General features: G+C 40.6%; 1 protein-coding gene across 1 annotated transcript; it reads right to left on the reverse strand.

The window, feature by feature from the left end:
* Positions 1–906: 906 nt before the first annotated feature.
* On the reverse strand, positions 907–18,374 carry LOC134869803 (desmoglein-2-like protein). The gene is made up of 14 exons (XM_063891713.1): positions 18,285–18,374; positions 15,910–16,035; positions 14,399–14,554; positions 13,557–13,695; positions 12,744–12,913; positions 10,326–10,460; positions 8,884–9,069; positions 8,162–8,742; positions 6,812–6,954; positions 6,348–6,569; positions 5,968–6,207; positions 5,452–5,579; positions 4,896–5,216; positions 907–4,780 (listed from the first exon to the last, which is right to left on the reverse strand). Exons 1-14 carry the CDS (start codon positions 18,339–18,341, stop codon positions 2,552–2,554), a joined length of 4,833 nt encoding a protein of 1,610 aa, XP_063747783.1. The 5' UTR covers positions 18,342–18,374; the 3' UTR covers positions 907–2,551.
* Between the last annotated feature and the right edge of the window lie 454 nt (positions 18,375–18,828).

Here is an 18,828-nt window from a genome sequence, read left to right on the forward strand (position 1 = left end):
TGAGGCTATTTGGAGTTTTAAAAGGCTTGAGTTGAGGGGGAAACTGCTAGGCAGTTTTCTACTAAACTAGAAAAGTGCAACACACCGTCTAAGCGCTTGTGTTATCTGGGCTCAAATAGCTTACACAGTGAGATTTTGGCATAGGCTGAAAGAAAAGCAAGTCACAAGTAAAGGGCAACACCTGTCTGCCCCACACAGCCAAATCATTGCAACATAAAGCAAATATCTGATGTGATGGCCTGACTTGAAAATCCCTGTCATCAGTTGAGTTGTGTCAATACATCGAGCACTTGAATCTGAATGTAAAATTCAGGTCCGGATTCGGTCCGCAGTTCCCTTTTACACCATACTCTAGCTGTTGTCTGCAGGGTGCGATTTGACAAAAAAACAGAGGGGGGGATGTTTTTTTTAAATTTATTCATAGACAAGAACATTGGACTTTTAACTTGCATAACTAGGGAGAAAAAAACGCTAAAAGTAGACAGGCCCTTTTTTCGGGTCCGTGGATTAGTCCCCATCACAACATGGCAAAACTTTTAATAACCCATACATGGATTTCTATTCAACGTCACAAAAAACACCTGTAGCACTAATCAAGCAGAAAGCCATCACATAGATACATCATTCAATGACTTTGACTCCAGAAATGAGACACCTCCAAATAAGGTGAAATCCATGAATCTCAAAAATTTCTACTAATAGCCTTATGTCTGTATGACAACTCAGGGGACAGATGATAGAACTAGACAAAGTATAGGATCCCTTGTACAAATTTCCCTCTGTTCGTTTTTACCTAATGAGCATTCTGTCTTGCAGTCATTTGTGGTTCTTCTATCCACATCTCATTGTGTTGTGAATTTTTGTCACTTTACATTTGCATGTTGGGTTTCAGCACTGCATTTAGACGTGTACTCACAAACTGGTAATACTCTGTTTTGATAAGGTAAGGGGGATGGGCACCTGGGTAGTGCGTTGAAGAGGCACAAGATGAATTAGCTTATTTTGCAATCACGAACAGGTTAACATTTTGGTAATAAACATCACGTTTCTTGCCGTTACTTGAATTTGTTAGTCATTTTGACAGACACTCCCAAATCTTGTTGCATCTCCCTCTTCTTCAGCCATTTGGACCTTAAACAGACATCCACATTTAACGGTATGGATTTCTGTATAGGTAATGATGCAGCATTGAATTCAGAGCACTCACTGTTGTTTACATTTTCCAGAGGAGCTTTTGGGACTTTTAGGATTCTTAGAACCCTCTTTGCTCTTTCTTGATTTGTTACGAGGAATTGGGCTCATGACTGTCTGAATCTGTAGAGGACTCACTTCCCCACCACTTGCCCTACAGGCTCATGCATATCATCTGAAGCTTTTGACACAACATCCAACACAGTATGTGAGCCTTCCCCAGTTGCTTCTCCAGCCAGTTGCATGGTTTCATTCAGAACAATGTTAGCAGCCTCCTCAGTTACTTTACTCTTTACAATGGAACTTAAATTTCCTGTCGCTCCAGAGTCTGGGTCTGATTCTGACACTGAAGAAAGGGTCTCCTCTACCACATTAATTTCTGAAGAAGATATTGGTGCTACCTGACCAGATGCACCAGTTGCACTGTTATCTAATTCCTCTCTAATCGCAAAATCAACAGTGACCTCTCCCTTTCCTTTTTCCAGAGCAAAATCTCCAGATTTGGCCCCTTTATCTTCACTTGACATAGACACCTGTCCTGTCGCCACCCTGGAATAACTCTCTCCTTCAGAAGATATAACAACGGAATCCAAATTCTCCATATTAGTATCCCTCACAAACGCCTGACCAACACTATCTTCTCTTTCAGGAATATCCAAAGGTATGTCTCCTACCTGAGAAGAGTCCACCCCTTGCCTTACATGATGTGTAATAACTTCACATGGTATTTCTAGAGTTTCACCGACCTTTGACGATGCTGGCAGCTGATTCATCTCTGCACTTTGACTTGCTAAATAAGAACTATCCTTTGATAAGCATTCAGTTTGAAAAGACAGAGAGTCGTCTTCTAATTGCTGGTCAGAATTACTGCTCTCCTCCTCTATGTAAATACTTGTGTCTGGTGCGTCTTCGTTTTCATTTTCTTCTTCTTGGTCATCAGAAAAACTACTGTTTTGTTGTAAGAATGGTGCCAGTTCCACTGCTTTCTCTCCATCACTCACATTGTCACCTGAGTCAGACGTATCCTCAATTTGATTAACTGTGTGCGATGCATTGTCTTTATCTGAGATTTGATGTAAAGGTGATTCCTCTTCCTCCACAACATTGCTTTCTTCAGAGGCTAATGGATCCACCAAAGATGAGCTTCTTCCTGATACACCTTGTCCTTCAACAAACTCATCTTGGTAATCTATGCTGCTAATGTTATGCTCTATGGATAATGTCACTTCCTCAATACTCTCCTCTTCCTCTTCTTCTGGAACATTTATGTTATCATCTGAGATTGAAGTCTTTTCAACTCGAGAATTCATGCATGATGCATTTTCTTCCGCACTCCCTTCAGCTTGGTCATCTGAAAATGTTACATTTTGCTGTGCCGGTGACACCATTGCCTCCAAGGAAACTTCCCATTTCTCTTCAACAACATTGTTGTCTCTGAGACTAAAGGATCCTCCAAAGAAGGACTTCTTCCTGATACAGCTTGTCCTTCAATAAACTCATCTTGGTAGTCCGTGATGGTAACATTTTGCTTTATGGATGTCATCCCCTCTTCAAGACTCTCATCCTCTACCTCTGGGGCATTTATGTTATCATCTGAGTTTAAGGTGTGATCAGCTTGAGAAGTCATGCATGATACATTTTCTTCTGCACTCCCTTCAGCTTGGTCATCTGAGAATTTTACATTTTGCCGTACTGGTGACACCATTGCATCCACAGCATCTTCACTTTTCTCTTCATCAACAATGTCATCATCTGAGATAAAATGATCTTCCATTTGAGAACCCAAAGCATTTTGTCTTTCAGTGTCTTCATCCAGGTCATCAGAGTTGCTTGAATTCTGCTGTGACACACCTTCCTTCATAATACTCTCTTTCTCTTCATCACTTCTCTCCATACTGTCTGCATCTGCATTGACTTGATCTGTATCCGCTCTTAGATATGATTTTATATTTTGTGGATTATCTTCTTCTTCTTTGTGGCCACAACTATTGTCTTTTGCTGTAAACAGATGCTGCTCTAATGGTGACCTGGTTGACTCATTAGACATGTCTTCTTGCACTTGGGTGGTTATTTCTTCTGAGGCTGATGTCAGATTGAAATCACCAAGGAAAACAGGGCTGACCGTTTGTGATGATGGGATTGCTTCCTCATCACTATCTGTCTTTTCATTGCCTTTGTCTATCAGAATCCCTTCACTTTGTCCAAACTGTGGTTTTGGCACTGATGCTTGATCGAGGATGTCTTCAGATGCATTCAAAGTCACTTTTGAAGACATGTTTGGAAGAGTTGCTGACAATTTGTCATCCATACTACAGGGTCCCACATCAGAATCTAGCAGTTGCTCTTCCTGAGCCTTAACGTCTTCATGTGAATCACTGACTGTGATTACACTATCCGCAGTCATTTCCTCCATATTCACGTTTTCCTGGATGACTTCTGGTTTAACTGTCACCACATGTCCCATTCCCATTCCTGGTTTCCCAACACCAACTCCAAAAGCAGTTACTGGCACCAACCCCATCAGTCCTGGCTGCCCAACCCATATTTGCCCCAAATTGCTATTTACTGCAACAGCACCCTCAGTTTTAGCAACAGTGTGTCGTGGCAGAATGCCATACACACTCCCTTGAGCTGCTGGGTTTAACACCCCCTGAGGGGGAGCAGCCTCTTTTACCAGGATGGCACCTTTGGGCAAAGTGCCCTGAGATGAGCCTGGGTCTTTCTTAACTGCCTCACCTGGTGTTGTCGTATCTTTAACTATCATATATTTACCATCAGGATTTGGCCCTATCATTTTCCAACCCTTTGCAGGACCTGAGCCCATAGACACACCTGGACTACCGGGTAGAATCAAGGTGGGGCTAATTGGACTGGAAAGGCTTTTGGGGCTCTCAATGCCCTGAATCACTAGCCCAGGAGGGGAGCCTTGGAGTCCACTGACTACGAGTCCTGAAGAAGAACTCTGGTTCCCACTCACTACATAAATGCCTGGAAAATTGGCTCCATGGGCCCCCTCCGCCATCATTACCATGTTCTGTAGCTGTGGTTGGACTACATAGTTCATGGGCTGTGGTACAGGGCTGGTGGTGTAATAAACTGGCTGAGGTTGTATGAAAACCCTATGAGCCTGAGGGGGCAGAGTGGCAGAATGATAAGCTTGAGGGGCCAGAGTGGCAGAATGACTGATGTTAGTAACCTTAGAGTTAGAGAATGTCATGGATTGATGGGCAGTGTTTACAGTACTGACAGATGATTTGGAGATGTTAGTAGGTGACATGACTGTCTTGACATCAGTATGCTCTGTTTCAACAGTGCGCTCCACTTTGGGCTTAACAACAGCTTCATCCTTATTTACTGTGGTTTGGACTGCACCTACTATCTTGTGTGTCAGGGAAGGTTTGGGTGTTGGTTTAGGAGGGGAACAGATATCAGACAGAGTCTTGAACTTTGGCCCAAGGTCATCGAGGAATTGCAGGTCGTTGTCAGTCTCCAGGAGGCTGCAGCAGCCCACAGATCCAGCAGAGGAGCCCTGTCCCTCAAAATGATACTCCAAAGAACAGTCCTTCGCAGGCAAAGCACACATCGCTTTCTGTTAAATTTGAAGGAAAAGCACAGACACTGGTGTCAGTCATTTCAGAACATGTCTTTAAAGGTGAAATCTTGTAAAAGTAATAAAACAGCTGCATGCAAGGCATACAAAATACCTGTGAGTAGTAGTCATTCAGGAAAGCGTCAGGTAAGGCTATGTCCCCATACAAAGCTGTCGAGCGCTGTAGTGTGTTTGTGCTGATTGTTGCACTGCCGTAACCATAGTGAAATTCCTTTGTTAATCTGTGAGCATTGTTGTCGACCTCCATCCAACTTTCCCTCGTGCCCTGAAACCTTTCCAAAAACTCATCATGGATTGTAATTTTCTGTTTATTTTCTTTAGTATTTGTAGTAGTGCCTTTGGAGTATGATCCTGGGGCCGCCCCAAATGTCTTTTTGCGACCCAAAGATACAGGTATACTATTAAGTGGAACTTCCTAAAAAATAAAGAACAGGAGAAGGACAATGTTATCTCAGAAATGTGTGTAGGTTTAGCAATATTAGACAGGGTTGAACTTCCCTATGTGGTCTTATGAACCATTGACCCACTATACTGCTTTCTTTCACCTCTAACATTGCAACATGATCTCAAAACAGATGATTGTTTTCAATGGTATTAGGAAATGTATCCTTGTCTTCCCATAAAAACTAAAAACAACATTGCAAGCCAACCTTATCCTCGCCTCTGCCCTCAGTGTGGTAGGATATGAGTTGTTCTTTGGTCCCCCATGGCATGTCACGAAAACTGTCAGGAAAAATGTCTGTTCCACACTGACAAAACAGCATGAGAAGAGGAATAACTGCAGGGAGAAGCACAACATTCAGTTCGATGTCGAGCGAAGTTACGTTGAGCTCAAAGGTTTTTTTTAGACTTGTGCCAAGACTTCACAATTTCAAGAGACTCAAGAGTATTTAGCCAGAGAGTTTGCTGACACTTTGTGAGTCTACTTATACACCTGGGACACATATTTATGTATAAAACAAAAGTGCATTTTGCATGATAGGGGACCTTTAAAACTAGCACTGCACTTAATGCACTTATTAACAGCTTAGTTTGAGAAGTAAAAGGATTTTGGGATTGATTTTGGATTAGGAAGACACAGGAATCAGACATTAAATATTGTTATCAAGCCATTCGTAAAAATCACAAATAGGTGTACTGTAGGGTTTTGTTAAGGATCAACTTACACAGCAATAAGCACATTGCCGATATCAGGAGGCCGATGGCTGGGGCGGAGAGCTCAGTTAAATTACTTCCTAATTTGGCTGCCTTTGTTTTGCAGTCATTTGTCTCCACACAGGTACAAACATCCATGGTAAAAATGTCATTGGATGGGCAAGAGAGACCCTGAGCATCCAACACCTCCACCAGAACCTCATATAAGCCAGGCCAGAGCTCTTCACGAGAGTGAAGCGCGGCACTCGTCTCTGTTGACAACACAGGACAAGGCACTGTCAAGTCACACAGCCTTATCATTATTACTTTTTCACAAATAACGCTAAATGAAAGAAAATGGTTTGTATCTGTTTTTGTCTTCTGACCCGAACCAGTTTGCACATTTTCTTACCATTGATGACTTCTACATCCCAGCTGCCTCGTGTCCCATCAGGTATGACTCTGAATGTGAATGGAGCTCCGTTGGGATGAGCATCCTCATCAAATGCAGTAACATAGACCGTTTTGACATCAGAGCACAGGGAGCTGTGGGTGGTGGTCAGAGTAGGACAGTGGTCGTTGGAGTCAGCGACTTGAATGGCTATTGTTCCTGTGGCTGTTTTTGATGGCATGTCTGAGGATGACAACAGTTTAGTAAGTTCAACAGCACACAGACTGGAGTGCATAACAGCACATTCCAATACAACCCCAAAGTCCCAGTATGATTCCCAATTTATATTACAATTGCTGCCAGTGTTTTTTATGGAGATCCGTTTTGTTGAGCTATTGAGAGTCCTATAGTATGAAAAGACAGCGCCTATTCAAACAGAAATGAATCAAGACGCCAATATTATTATGAAGTAAATAGGGGATTACCATTGGTGATGGCCAGAATCTTGGCAATGTAGGTACCATTCACCACAAAAGGTGACTCTCTGTCTGGTACCTTGTTGAGTTTAATCTCAGCTGTTTTTTCATCGATGGTAAACCAGTTTTCTGGATCCAAGGCTTTGGCATAACTGGAGCACATTGAATAAGTAGGATATAAAAAAACAAAAACATTAATACAAGTAATATACAATAAACCTAAGAAGAAGACAAAGAAGAATTTGGTAAAAGTAATAGTTCAAAATTTTGGAGAAAACACATAATCAATTTATTGATGATATTTATGTGTGTAGGTATGAAGCTAGCTAACTAACTAAACCAAGCGCGTAGGGAGGTCAGATGGTCAAATACAACCTCTTAGATGGTCGAAATGGCAGAGGGATTCACTTCAACTATTTGTCTAGATGCAACAAATTCAAAAACAAGTTTCTTGTCTGTGTGATTGATGTTTAAGATGCAGACAATAAGAATTGCAAGCTGTTTTGACTGCACATTTTAACATGATTCTATACAAGTGTCTGTTCTGAACTGAGCATTAATGTGGTTATCCCCTTATCATATAACGCCACCATCAGTTTGATAGACTTGGTTTTGAGTGGTATGGTTTGAAAACGATTTGGTCATCAGTCAAAAGTCAAAATGTTAATTTGGTGTTTTTAAAGCAAATACCTGTAAAATAAATCAAATTCCCATCAACTCTAGCTGTACATTGGGATACTGCTAATTCTCAAATTTAAGCATGGCTAAATTGCTAAACTTTGATGGTGTATATGCTAAATATTACAAAAATTAGGGCAAGTATACTGGTCCAGATCTAGAGAGCGAGTTTTAATTAATCATTTACATTTTATATTGTGTATTCTTTGGATACTCTATTGATATATATACATATATTTTAGTACAATTGTCAAGCTGGGATAAGCCCCCGATGTTGCTAAGTAGATAGACGGATAGCACTTTATTGATCCCAATTTGGGAAATGTAGTCATTGCAACAACATAAGACAAGGCATTGAACATTACAATAGAAATAAAATAGCATTAAAAAAAAAGATCCAAGTAACGCCCCTGGTTCAGCTGGAGGGAATTAAGGAAGAGATCAGTGAAAGCGCTTTTTATACTATAAAGTAGCTTTTCACAGCATTTGCTGTAAGAATCAAACACAATTATTCAATATTGCAGATTTATTAGACATGCAGGCATTCTTGGGGCGGGTTTGGGGTCGGGGGGCTCATTAGCTATCTGTGCCCATAGGCCCCTAGGGGTACTGTTTCGACCTCGCAAGTACATCCTCTACACTCTTTTTAAAAAAAGTTATGTTTCCTGCAGTATAACTTACCTGACGTCTTCAGCTGGTAGCCCTGTGTCTGGATCGACAGCAGCAAACACTGTGATCACTCCATCTTCAGGTGCTTCCTTTGGATCTTCTGATACAGGAACAATCTTGGTGTTGGGAATGAATGCTGGACCCTCTGGAACATTTTTCACTGCTATCTTAATGAGATAGCTCTTTGCTGGCTCACTTGGCTTAGGCTTTGTTGCTGGTTTGACACCTGGCTTTGTTCCAACTCCCACTCCAGGCCCAACCCCAACATTTGGCTTGAGTCCAGCATCTACGCCCAGGTCTACACCTACATCCACCCCTAGGTCTACCCCTGCATCTACTCCAACTCCAACTCCAACTCCAGCTCCAGCTCCAGCACCAACTCCAGCTCCAGCTCCAGCTCCAGCTCCAGCTCCAGCTCCAGCTCCAGCTCCAGCTCCAGCTCCAGCTCCAGCTCCAGCTCCAGTAGCCATAGGATTACCCTCTCCAACTTGGATGTCCATATCCATTGATATAGGACCACCATCCACAAAAGGAGCTTCATTTTTAATGCTCAGGCTAAGCTCAAGATTCTGGATATCTTCATAATCCACAGCCTGTTTAGTCAGGATTAGAGTAAATACAAATTGAGAGAGGGGATAAGAAGAAATATGAAGCAGCAGGCAAACGTTATGGCCCCACCAAACACTGGTCAAGTGGGATAAAAAAGTACAATGTTTTTAAAGTCACATAAATACCTTAATCAGCTTCAGGATGCCCTCATTGGTTACCGGGTCTGTCTCAATTGAGAACAGATTATCCTCATTTCCTTGGGCAATTTCAAAGACAGTCAACCAGTTGTCTGAGTTTAGAAGGTCTTTATCCAGAGCTTTGATTCTCATCACAACTACATCAGCAACATTTTCCTCCACTTCCCCATTGTACTGCAAGCAGAACATGATTCAAAACATTAGTGCTAAAAGTCCTACTGTCAGATCTGTGTTTATTCTGTTTACAAAACTGATGAACTGGAAAAATCAAGCAAAAGAAACTCCAAATCATCCACTCTGAAGAAGTAAAAGGCCACCGATAGGGTTTGTGGAAATAGGCCAGGCAGTGTTCATGATCCCTCTCCACATACGACTACATGTTACCATGTGTCTTGTTGTAGTTGCAGAGGCCTGTAGCTATGTTTACTATACCTTAGTTTTAACCGTTGTCTTTTTGACTTAATTTACAGGAGCACAAATGGCCAAGATACATTCATCAACATAAAAAAGGAAGCGTGGGGACTGAATTGTGAAGTGGACTTGATAGCCCTAGACTAGACTTTGGACTAAACAGCATCGTAGATGATTTATCAGATACCTATTTCATAAAAAAGGAATGCTGCTTTGCATAATGTGACCTACATTACGATTCAGCGCTGGGATAAGAAAAGTAATTAAACTGAACTTCACTAATGGGAATACTATCCTGATTTTGATAGTTTTTCTTGATGTTACGTTTTGAGGTTCATGACTACATAATACCTTTTTGTGGTTTCTTTTTATTGCTGATTGAAGCTGAGTGCTGACTTTATTTTAGTCCCAAAACAAGAACCCCAATTCCATCGTTGTTTGGAAAAAGTTCTGACACATTGAACAATTGCTTTTGTTGATGCATTTTAATGCTTTCATTGGACAATAATTGTGAAAATGTTATGTACATTTGTATAGTTGTGGTAACATATTATGTTGTTGCCTTATTATCTGAGCCAGTGGAAGCTTTAAAGAATAGAGGCCCAAGGAGCCTAAAGGTTAATTTAAGTGTTGATCATATTTCACATTATTAATCAAAATCTGCCAATTAAACTAAAGGTATTAAATAAATGTAGTTCAGTAAAAGTACAAGATTTACCTCTGAATTGTAGTGGGGCAGAGGTACAAAGTAGCATAAAATGGAAATACTTATGTGCAGTACTTGAGCAAATGTACGAGTTACTTTACACCTCTGACTTTTAGCCAAACAAATCTGAACATCCAAAAGTAGTTTTGTTGTATTCTTTTGGATATACCCTTAAAAGGTAATTGAAAATTCATCAAGGTGGCTGGAAACTGTGTGTGTGTGTGTGTGTGTGTGTGTGTGTGTGTGTGTGTGTGTGTGTGTGTGTGTGTGTGTGTGTGTGTGTGTGTGTGTGTGTGTGTGTGTGTGTGTGTACCTCAGATTTTTCCAGGGTGGGGATGTTGTCATTAATGTCCAGGACTCTGATCTCCACTGTTCCTGTCCCTGCTAGGCCCCCTGGTCCCCCTCCCAAATCAATACCCTCTATGACCAGTTTGAAGAAGTCGTGCGTCTGTTGGAGGGAAAACAGGCTGTTTAATATTCTTTGATTGAATTGAAGAAAATTGTGTTCCAACTAAAGTATTCTCATCATGCCTTAATTCTAATAACGTAAAAACCCTGGGATCCTGAAACTATCAGAACACAGTCTTTTGATCAAATGAAATCCGCAAGTTGTTTTCCTGCAGCTAAAAGATCAATAGTCATTACACAGGTTCTCTGTCCCATTCCATCAATCAGCGCTGCCAAAGTCTTGATGTTCAACCAAAACTTCACCCTAGACAAACTCAGACTATTTCTTATTCAATAATAGTTTAAATCCTTTTTTCCAGACAAATTACCAGCCAATTTCAATTTCTGTAACTTTACCTTCCCATGGCATAAATACAAAAATCCTTCTCCTGCTTTCATCTTGATCAAAACTCTGCTGCTTGGAATTTAACTCAGGTTATGTCACGATCCTTGTTTTGTATCTGTCATGTCTTTGTGTTGTGCTTTATTTTGAAATGTTTTCCCCTCTTGTGTCATGTTAAGCTTCACTTCCTGTCTGCGTTTCCCTTCTGTGCCTGACTGTGTCATTGTGTTCACTTGTTGCCCCTGTGTTTCTCCTCCCCTCTCCAGCTGTGTGTTGTCTTGTGATTACCCTTGTGTATTCAGTCCCTGTTTCCCTTTTGTGTGTTGTTCGTTCGTCGTCATTTCTTAGCTGATCTAGTCCATGTTACATGCCTGTTCCTGTCGGCCTTCATGTGTTAAGCTAAGTGTTTTTGTTGTCCTGTAATTCCCCTTGCTTCGTGTTTTCATCAACAGCTTTTGAATAAACCCCGCTTTTTGTTTGGACCCCTACCTGCCTCCCCTTGATTTACTGCACTTGGGTCCTGTTTCCCCAACCCTGACAGGTTAGGAGATACGACCAGATAATACCAATCCTGGCTTCCTTTCAGAAGACCTGAGAAGCCTAGTCAGAGTTACTTATCAGATCTCTTATTGCCCTATGTCCACTCCCGCAACCTGAGATCCTGAGATGCGTCGTTGCTAGTTGGTAAGAGCAAAGGAGGGGGGTTATGCATTTATGACAACTAACAACTGGTGCACTAATACCAAATTATAGATAGACATGGTATGCCAGCTGCTCAGCAGCAGACAGGAGAGCCGTTCAGAGGGTCATCAATACCACACAGAAGATCTTTGGCTGCTCATTGCCCTCTTTGGAAGATTTATTCAGCTTTCGCTGCCTCAGTAGAGCAGCCAACATACTGAAAGACCCATCCCACCCTAGAAATCATTTGTTCAACCTGCTGCCCTCTGGCAGACGCTTCAGGTCCATCAAATCACGAACAAACAGATTTAAGAACAGCTTCTACTCTAGAGCGATACGAGAACTGAACACTGCCAAACACTGACACTGACAACACTGATGATGGAATTCTTCTCTTAATTTCATCTGCACCTTATGTATATCCAACTGCACTACTGTACATAGGGCCATGGCAAGTCGGAATGTGCAATATCCTGAAGTGCAATATCTCGCTATTGTACTTCTCCAATATATTAATGAGCCCAATTTTCAAATAAATTCAGTCATTTAGAATTCATAACATTTTCTAACAAATCTTAGTTGATAAAAAAATGCCCAATAACTTATTTCTATAACAAGCTTGAAATTTAACCTTCATATTTACTCCTATTATCAGCAATCTGAGGTTTCTGTTTTAAGGAATGAGCTGCCAACAAAATAAATGAAACCCTAAAGACAGACGGGATGTAGGCTGTTTTTTTCTTAAACCATTTGAAAGTATTGCGCATTATTCACCTGCATTTGATTGATTTTGCTAACTTGCTAACTCTGTATATTTTTCTGTATGTGGCCCTCGATGAAAAAAGTTTGGACTATCCTGATATAGAGCCTTAGCTGTAATGGCTCCTGGACTTTGGAATAGCATGCCTGAGGTGAGATTAGGGCTAAAACCTTTTTATGGTGAATGGTTAATGCACTGTATTTATATATCACTTTATCCAGTTTCTACGACCCCTCAAAGCGCTTTACATTCTACAAGTCCACATTCACCCATTTACACCATTGGCCATCCTGATGGGAGCCACTCGGTTAAGTATCTTGGGATAGTATACAAAGATACATTGACATGCTGACTGCAGGGGCTGGGATCGAACCCGCAACTTTCCAATTGAAAGAAGGCCGAACCAGCTTGCAGCCACAGTCTGCATTAAGTATTATTCTTTTGAAAGGTGCTGCCACATATGTGCAATGTGTTTGATATACAATGATCACAGGCCTCACCTCTCTGTCCAGCGTTGCCTCTTTAACAAACAGTTTGCCCGTCTTTCTGTCTAAAGTGAACATCTGACCGGTGCCTGCTGGCTCCTGACTCAGGATCCTGTAGGAGAGCTCACTGTTAATTGTTCCAGCTTGGTCGTTATCTTTCCCCTCGATCTGCATAACAAAGGTTCCTGCAGCAGATCACAGCACAATCCGTCACACGTCAGAGAATTTGTTCACTGCAAGTATTTACACACAGTGTCGCCTTTGCTTAACTTTTGACAAGTGAATTGGAGATGAAATATTATAATATAATATAGTACTAAAAGTTTCAAAAAGAAAATGAAAACAGAGAACCTAAAAAGTGATGCACAAAGCTGGGAAAGGAGTGCTTATTGACGTTCAGGGATTTTAAATTTGACCCACTGCCACTGTTAGCGTAAGCCTGTTTGATAATTGTAGTGCTTTATGTTTTGTCTGTATATTCACAATATACAGTATGGCTAGATTAGCTACGTTAGTTGGCTGGCTTACAACCTATCTGTAATAATATCCGAAGGATTCATGCAATCAAGTTGTTAAAATCAGCAGATAAAACTAACATTTTAGTTGCAGTGACAGAAGGCCAAACTTATAATCCCCAAACATCAACAAGTGCTCCGATCCCAGCTGTGTGCATCACTCTTAAGTTTCCCCGTTTCCGGCATTTTGTTACGTTTCGTAATGTATTTCGCATTCCTCCTAATGAACGGACAAAATGAATGAAATGAAACGACGGATTCCATCATTCTGTCACAGCAGCAGACTTATATGTGTTCACAAACGTAACACTACCTGGTTTGCTCTCCTCTGTGATATTGCCCATTTGCAGCTCAAAATAAGGAGGGTTGTCATTCTGGTCCAGAACTGTGATTGCAAGTGGGACATCGTCCTCTGCTTTCTGCCCGTCGTTGAACTGTGCGACCCCTGTTAGCTGCATGAAGAAACACTTTACTATTGATTTTTGAAGAAAAAACACAGAAAGCCATTTGACAAAAAAACCTCAATTCAATGTTGCTTCTCTAAGTTCATTCCGGAACTTCCAGCCTCGTCTTGCAGCATTTTTGAGCATGTTTGTTCAAAACAAAATCAATTGACTTTCATCAACTGCCTGACTGTTTGTCACTGCTGCACTTTCTTATCGCTGCTGTTTTGTGTGTGTGCCAAGCCTGGTCTCTTAAAATACAGACCTATAAAACTCAACTGGAAGCATATTTTGTCCCATGACTTTTGGTTGTCACAAAATACATTTCTTGAGGTCTGTGTGAATTTAAGCCAGTTAACACCACTTTGTTTAAACTTTACGTACAGCTTAATTACTACTTTATTTTAAAAATTGAATCTACTTGCACAAAACTTGGACAAAAATCTGAAATATGTGAGCGTTACCAGTTCTTTTTTTGTATTCCCTTTAATAACTGTTTTAATCACTGCTTACATTAATGAAGCCTGCAAAATCTCATTGTAAATGAGTTTAATGACATAAACAAATTGTTTGATCTGATCTGAAACAAATGTCCACAGCAATATATGCACAAGGGTAGGCTGGTGAACTTCAGTAAAGCTCTGTGACTGAAAGAACTTGAGCTTTATTTTCCCACCAGTTTCATCAGCTTTCAGGACAGTAGAAGACTTACATTGTAGAATTGCCGTTCCTCCCGGTCAAGGATATCAGTGATGCGTACAAACCCCGTCTTTCGGTCCACTACAAAGAGATTGATGGGATCCTTGTCAGCTCCTTCTCCAGTGAGAGAATACACCACTGTGTCACCTAGGTCTTTGTCAGAGCGAATCTGACAAAAAATACAGACAGAAGAATCATAGAATTGCTATTTGGGATTTCCCGTTTCTGTAAGAAATCTGTGCATGTAAATGGTCTGCAAAGGCTCAATTCCCAAAGTTCCCTCCAGAGGGAGTTTCTCCACTCCCTGCCTTTAACACTGCAATTCTATATGCAAGCGCTCCAAAGCAGTGTAGTGGCAACAGAGTTAGCCAGCCAACCAATCATAGCAGACGTGGCTCTGGTTTCAGACAGAGGGTGAAAAGAGATGCTGCAGCACAGGCAGTCACTTTGGTTTTGGAGAGGAGAGTCATAAATTGATTTATAATAGGGCTGGGCGTGTTAATGCCGACAATTATTATCATATTGATAATTATTTTGAAAGTCTGGTGCTCATTGGCTCTGAATGCACATACAGAAAAAACATGGGTCACAGGAGGGGTGGGATGTTGATCAGTAGTTGCTTGACCAATGAGAGCATTTGGGGCGGGCCTTAGACTGCTGCACTGCACACATGAACCAAAACAGGACAGAACTGACTGGGACAGAAACATGGAGAAAGGTACCAAACTCTTACATGGACATTTTAAACCTCTTCCAGGCGGCGGAGTTGATTGAACCAGAGTTGATTTTTCTTCCCACTGGACACTGAGGGAAAAACTAAATAAGACGGTAATGCCCTGGCAGTGGCAAATAGCTTTGGTTTTATATTTGATTGGATTACATTAATTAATATTTAAGTTGAGATTTACGTTAAGTTTTAACTGCTCCTTTGTAAAGGGAACACTGCTGTTAAAAAGTACCTTTTGGTTCAAAGTGTTTGCAAACCAAATGTTATTGCACGTATGTTCATACAGCAGTACTTAAAATAAAAGTGTGCATGCACTATATTTGAATTCATGATAAAATGTTGTGCATTAATTGAACTTATTTATAGTAATAAATATGAATCACTCTGCAAAAATAAATCTTGGTGTACACTCATATTTGTACACATAAATAATTAATGCAGGCGTGGCTTCTCTAATAATACATTTCAAAACTCACACGTTGATGGTACACTATGTTCGGCCCTACCCCATTTCTTATCTAAGCAGTTTTCTTGGGAACATACACGCTGTTAATATGACACCTAGTTTGTATTATATATTAGCATAGGCGCTCCAGCCCAGGGCCAAATCACCTAATAGCAGCAGAGTACTCAAACCAGTTGAAACAGGTTGGATCACTGCAGGCCAATGGCATGACAGAAACCTTTTTTTTTTTTTTTACTTTGAAGCTAGCATCCATCTGGGCACTCTGCCTGTTTATTTGACAAATGATGATGACTGTATATGTAAATTGTGGGAGATAAGATTTGGATAAAACCTTGGCAATGAATTCTTTGTGTCGGTAATCAGTGTTTTCCATCAACTTGGCAGGAGGAAGAATCCACTCCCTCTTCTTCCTCCTCAGGGTCTTTGGCATCCTCGGTCCTGACTCAGCACTGAGCGCCTGAAAGGAAACCGAACATGACAGTTGACTTAATTTTTTATTTGCTGCAAATATGCAATCCCATTGTTTTTTGGTTTTGAGCCAGTGGCACCTGTGTTCAGTTCACTTTCTATCTGTTGCAGTGGAAAATATTGTCAGGGAACACAAGATAATTTCTATAGCTATGCTGATTATACATAACTGCTCACTTCCCTATGACAAACAACATCAACCCTATCGCTAAAAGGGTTCAATGCACATTAAGCAAATACAATACAGATGGTGTAATCACCAGAGAAAAGGTCAAAAAGAGAGAGAAACAGAGAAGAGTTGAACAACCTAAAATCTGTGGCCAAGCCCCTAACTAAAGGCTAAGCATGCCTCTAGATACAGATCAGAATTTTGAATCATCACAACACTAATTACCACATTTATACCAACTTAGAAATTGTCTACAGTTCAACCAATTCTCTTGGAAAGAGATACTGACATAATTATGCCTGTCTTTGTTACTAGCAGGCTTATTTTTTGCAGTGTTCATATCTTTGGTTTTCCTAAAGAAAAAAGCTACAAATCATCCAGAGATCGTGCAGCAGCATGTGTACAGACCAAGACCACAAAAAAAGCACCAGATTCAAGTTATTTAGTAGGTCTCCAAAGCTCTCCATGGACTGTCTTTACCTTAGCATTCTCTTATTCTCAATTAGATATAGATAAATATGTCTTCATATTTTACTCTGATGTGCCCTTTGATGTATGTTCATTGTATTTGTGCGTATGTATGTCATATGTCCAAATGGCACCATATAGATAAATAAAGTGTGTGTGTGGTTGTGTGCGTGTGTGTGGGCTCTTGGAGCTGTGATGTTGTAATTTTAGACATTTCTCCTGACCACACACAAATGGAAAACTTCTGATTAAGGGTACCCACAGCAATGCCAACATGCTCAGGAAGAACCGAACAAGATACATCATGTTACAAGACAATGTGACAATGACATCAATACAAGTTCAGATTGTATGTACAGTATTTAAAAACAAATCCTGGACATAAAGGTAATACTGATGATGCTTGCACTGACTGACAGTGCTTTCAATTAAATGGCATTAATAGCATTCATAACACATCTGAAGCAGTGGCTGTTCTAGACCAATTTTACTGGGGGGGATTTAATGTGGCACATTAAATGCGGGTTAACAGCAAAAGAGACAGTGTTTAAGATTTCAACAGTATAAGGCCGGGGTGTCCAAACTACGGCCCGGGGTCATTTTAAATCGGCCAGCAGCAAATTCCAAAAGTATATTGGAATATGGCCCACATGAAACTACTGCTTGTCTTATATTGTACTTTTTAAATACATATGCATAAATGTAAAAATATACTACACAGTTTTCATTGCTGCAGTTATGTAAGTATTTCATAACAACAACAAGGAATGAGCTGCCAACTGTTTTTGTAACAAATGTAAATTAAACACTATTAATGGACAGCTGTGTTGCAGGCATTTTTCTTCATCAAGATATTCAAATATCAAGAATAATTTGCCTGAATTTGAGTGATTTTGCTATACGTACTTCACCTCTAGTGATAGGCCCTTCGTATGTTTTCCAAATGTGGCCCACAGTGAAAAAAGTTTGGATACCCCTGGTATAAGGTCATAGCGCAGCCCCAGCCAACCATGATAGGTATTTGTATGAGTGACTTAGTCAAATTGTTATTAAAATTAAATTAAGAAAACCAAAAAAATCTGCTAACAAGTCATTTATAGCACAGTCTTTGCGGCAACACTATCACAAATGGAATTCTTATAGATTTTTCTTTCTGGGGAGGGTTAGGAGGGCAGGGATCACCATGTAGAGGGCAGGGAACACCATGTACTAAACATCTTCACACCATTACAAATATCATGAACTGCAAAAACACAGACACAAATATTCCTTTTTTATGTTACTATTGGCGATCAAAAACTGGCATACTGTACACGAGCATGCTGCTTATTATATGAATGATAATAATAATAATAGTAATAATAATATAATAATAATAATATAATACTACTACTACTACTACTACTACTACTACTACTAATAATAATAATACTGTAGGCATGCATCATACCTTCTTAAGTGTGCTTTTCATCAGTAATTTGATTTTTAGTAATTGCAAATTAGACCACTTGAACAATAAACCCCTGTCCTGCAACAACAGGTTTCATCAACTCCTGCAGCATGCCCCTGTGTGTCAGTGTTAAAGTAGCTTGAATACTCACCAAAGCCAACACTAACAGGAGCACCAGACCCACTTCTGAGAAGGAGAGGAGAGCCATGAGTGCAGTCGAGTTGAGCCAACACTAGCTGTCCCTTTTGTGCAGGGAAATCCCATTGAGGAGGAACTCATGAGCCTTAAACCTCTTCTATCAGAGACACACCTTTTCCAAGCCCCCACCTCCTGTTGATTATCACAAGGGGACCTGTCACATGACTGCATGTTTCTTAAAGGCGTGTCTACTCATTGATGTATAGTTTGCAAGCGTACAGTTAAGCCTCTGGGTAGAACATTTGACCAAGCTGACAAGGACCAACATGCTTTCCTAGAATGTACACCTTTTTTTGCAGTGTCAGTTTGTTTTCGAAACAACCAAGTTTTTAAGTGAAGTGTCACGGATGGGGGAAAAGGACCCAGACGCAGAACAGATAGAGGAGGTAGGGGTACAAAAGTGTAACAAAAGGTGAGCTTTTATGAATGTAAAAGCTGACAACCAAAATGCAAAGACTTAGGACGCAGGAAAAAGTACAACACAGGAAAAGTATTGA

Source organism: Eleginops maclovinus, chromosome 9 (genome assembly GCF_036324505.1).
Source record: "Eleginops maclovinus isolate JMC-PN-2008 ecotype Puerto Natales chromosome 9, JC_Emac_rtc_rv5, whole genome shotgun sequence".
NCBI lineage: Eukaryota > Metazoa > Chordata > Actinopteri > Perciformes > Eleginopidae > Eleginops > Eleginops maclovinus.

Excerpts from the sequence above, each read along its gene's own strand:
- LOC134869803 (XM_063891713.1), bottom strand. The coding sequence starts at position 18,341 with ATGGCTCTCCTCTCCTTCTCAGAAGTGGGTCTGGTGCTCCTGTTAGTG. Across the intron at positions 12,914-13,556 it reads CACAGAGGAGAGCAAACCAG|GAACCTTTGTTATGCAGATC; the intron begins GTAGTGTTACGT and ends GATCTGCTGCAG. Across the intron at positions 10,461-12,743 it reads AGGCAACGCTGGACAGAGAG|ACGCACGACTTCTTCAAACT; the intron begins GTGAGGCCTGTG and ends TCCCTCCAACAG.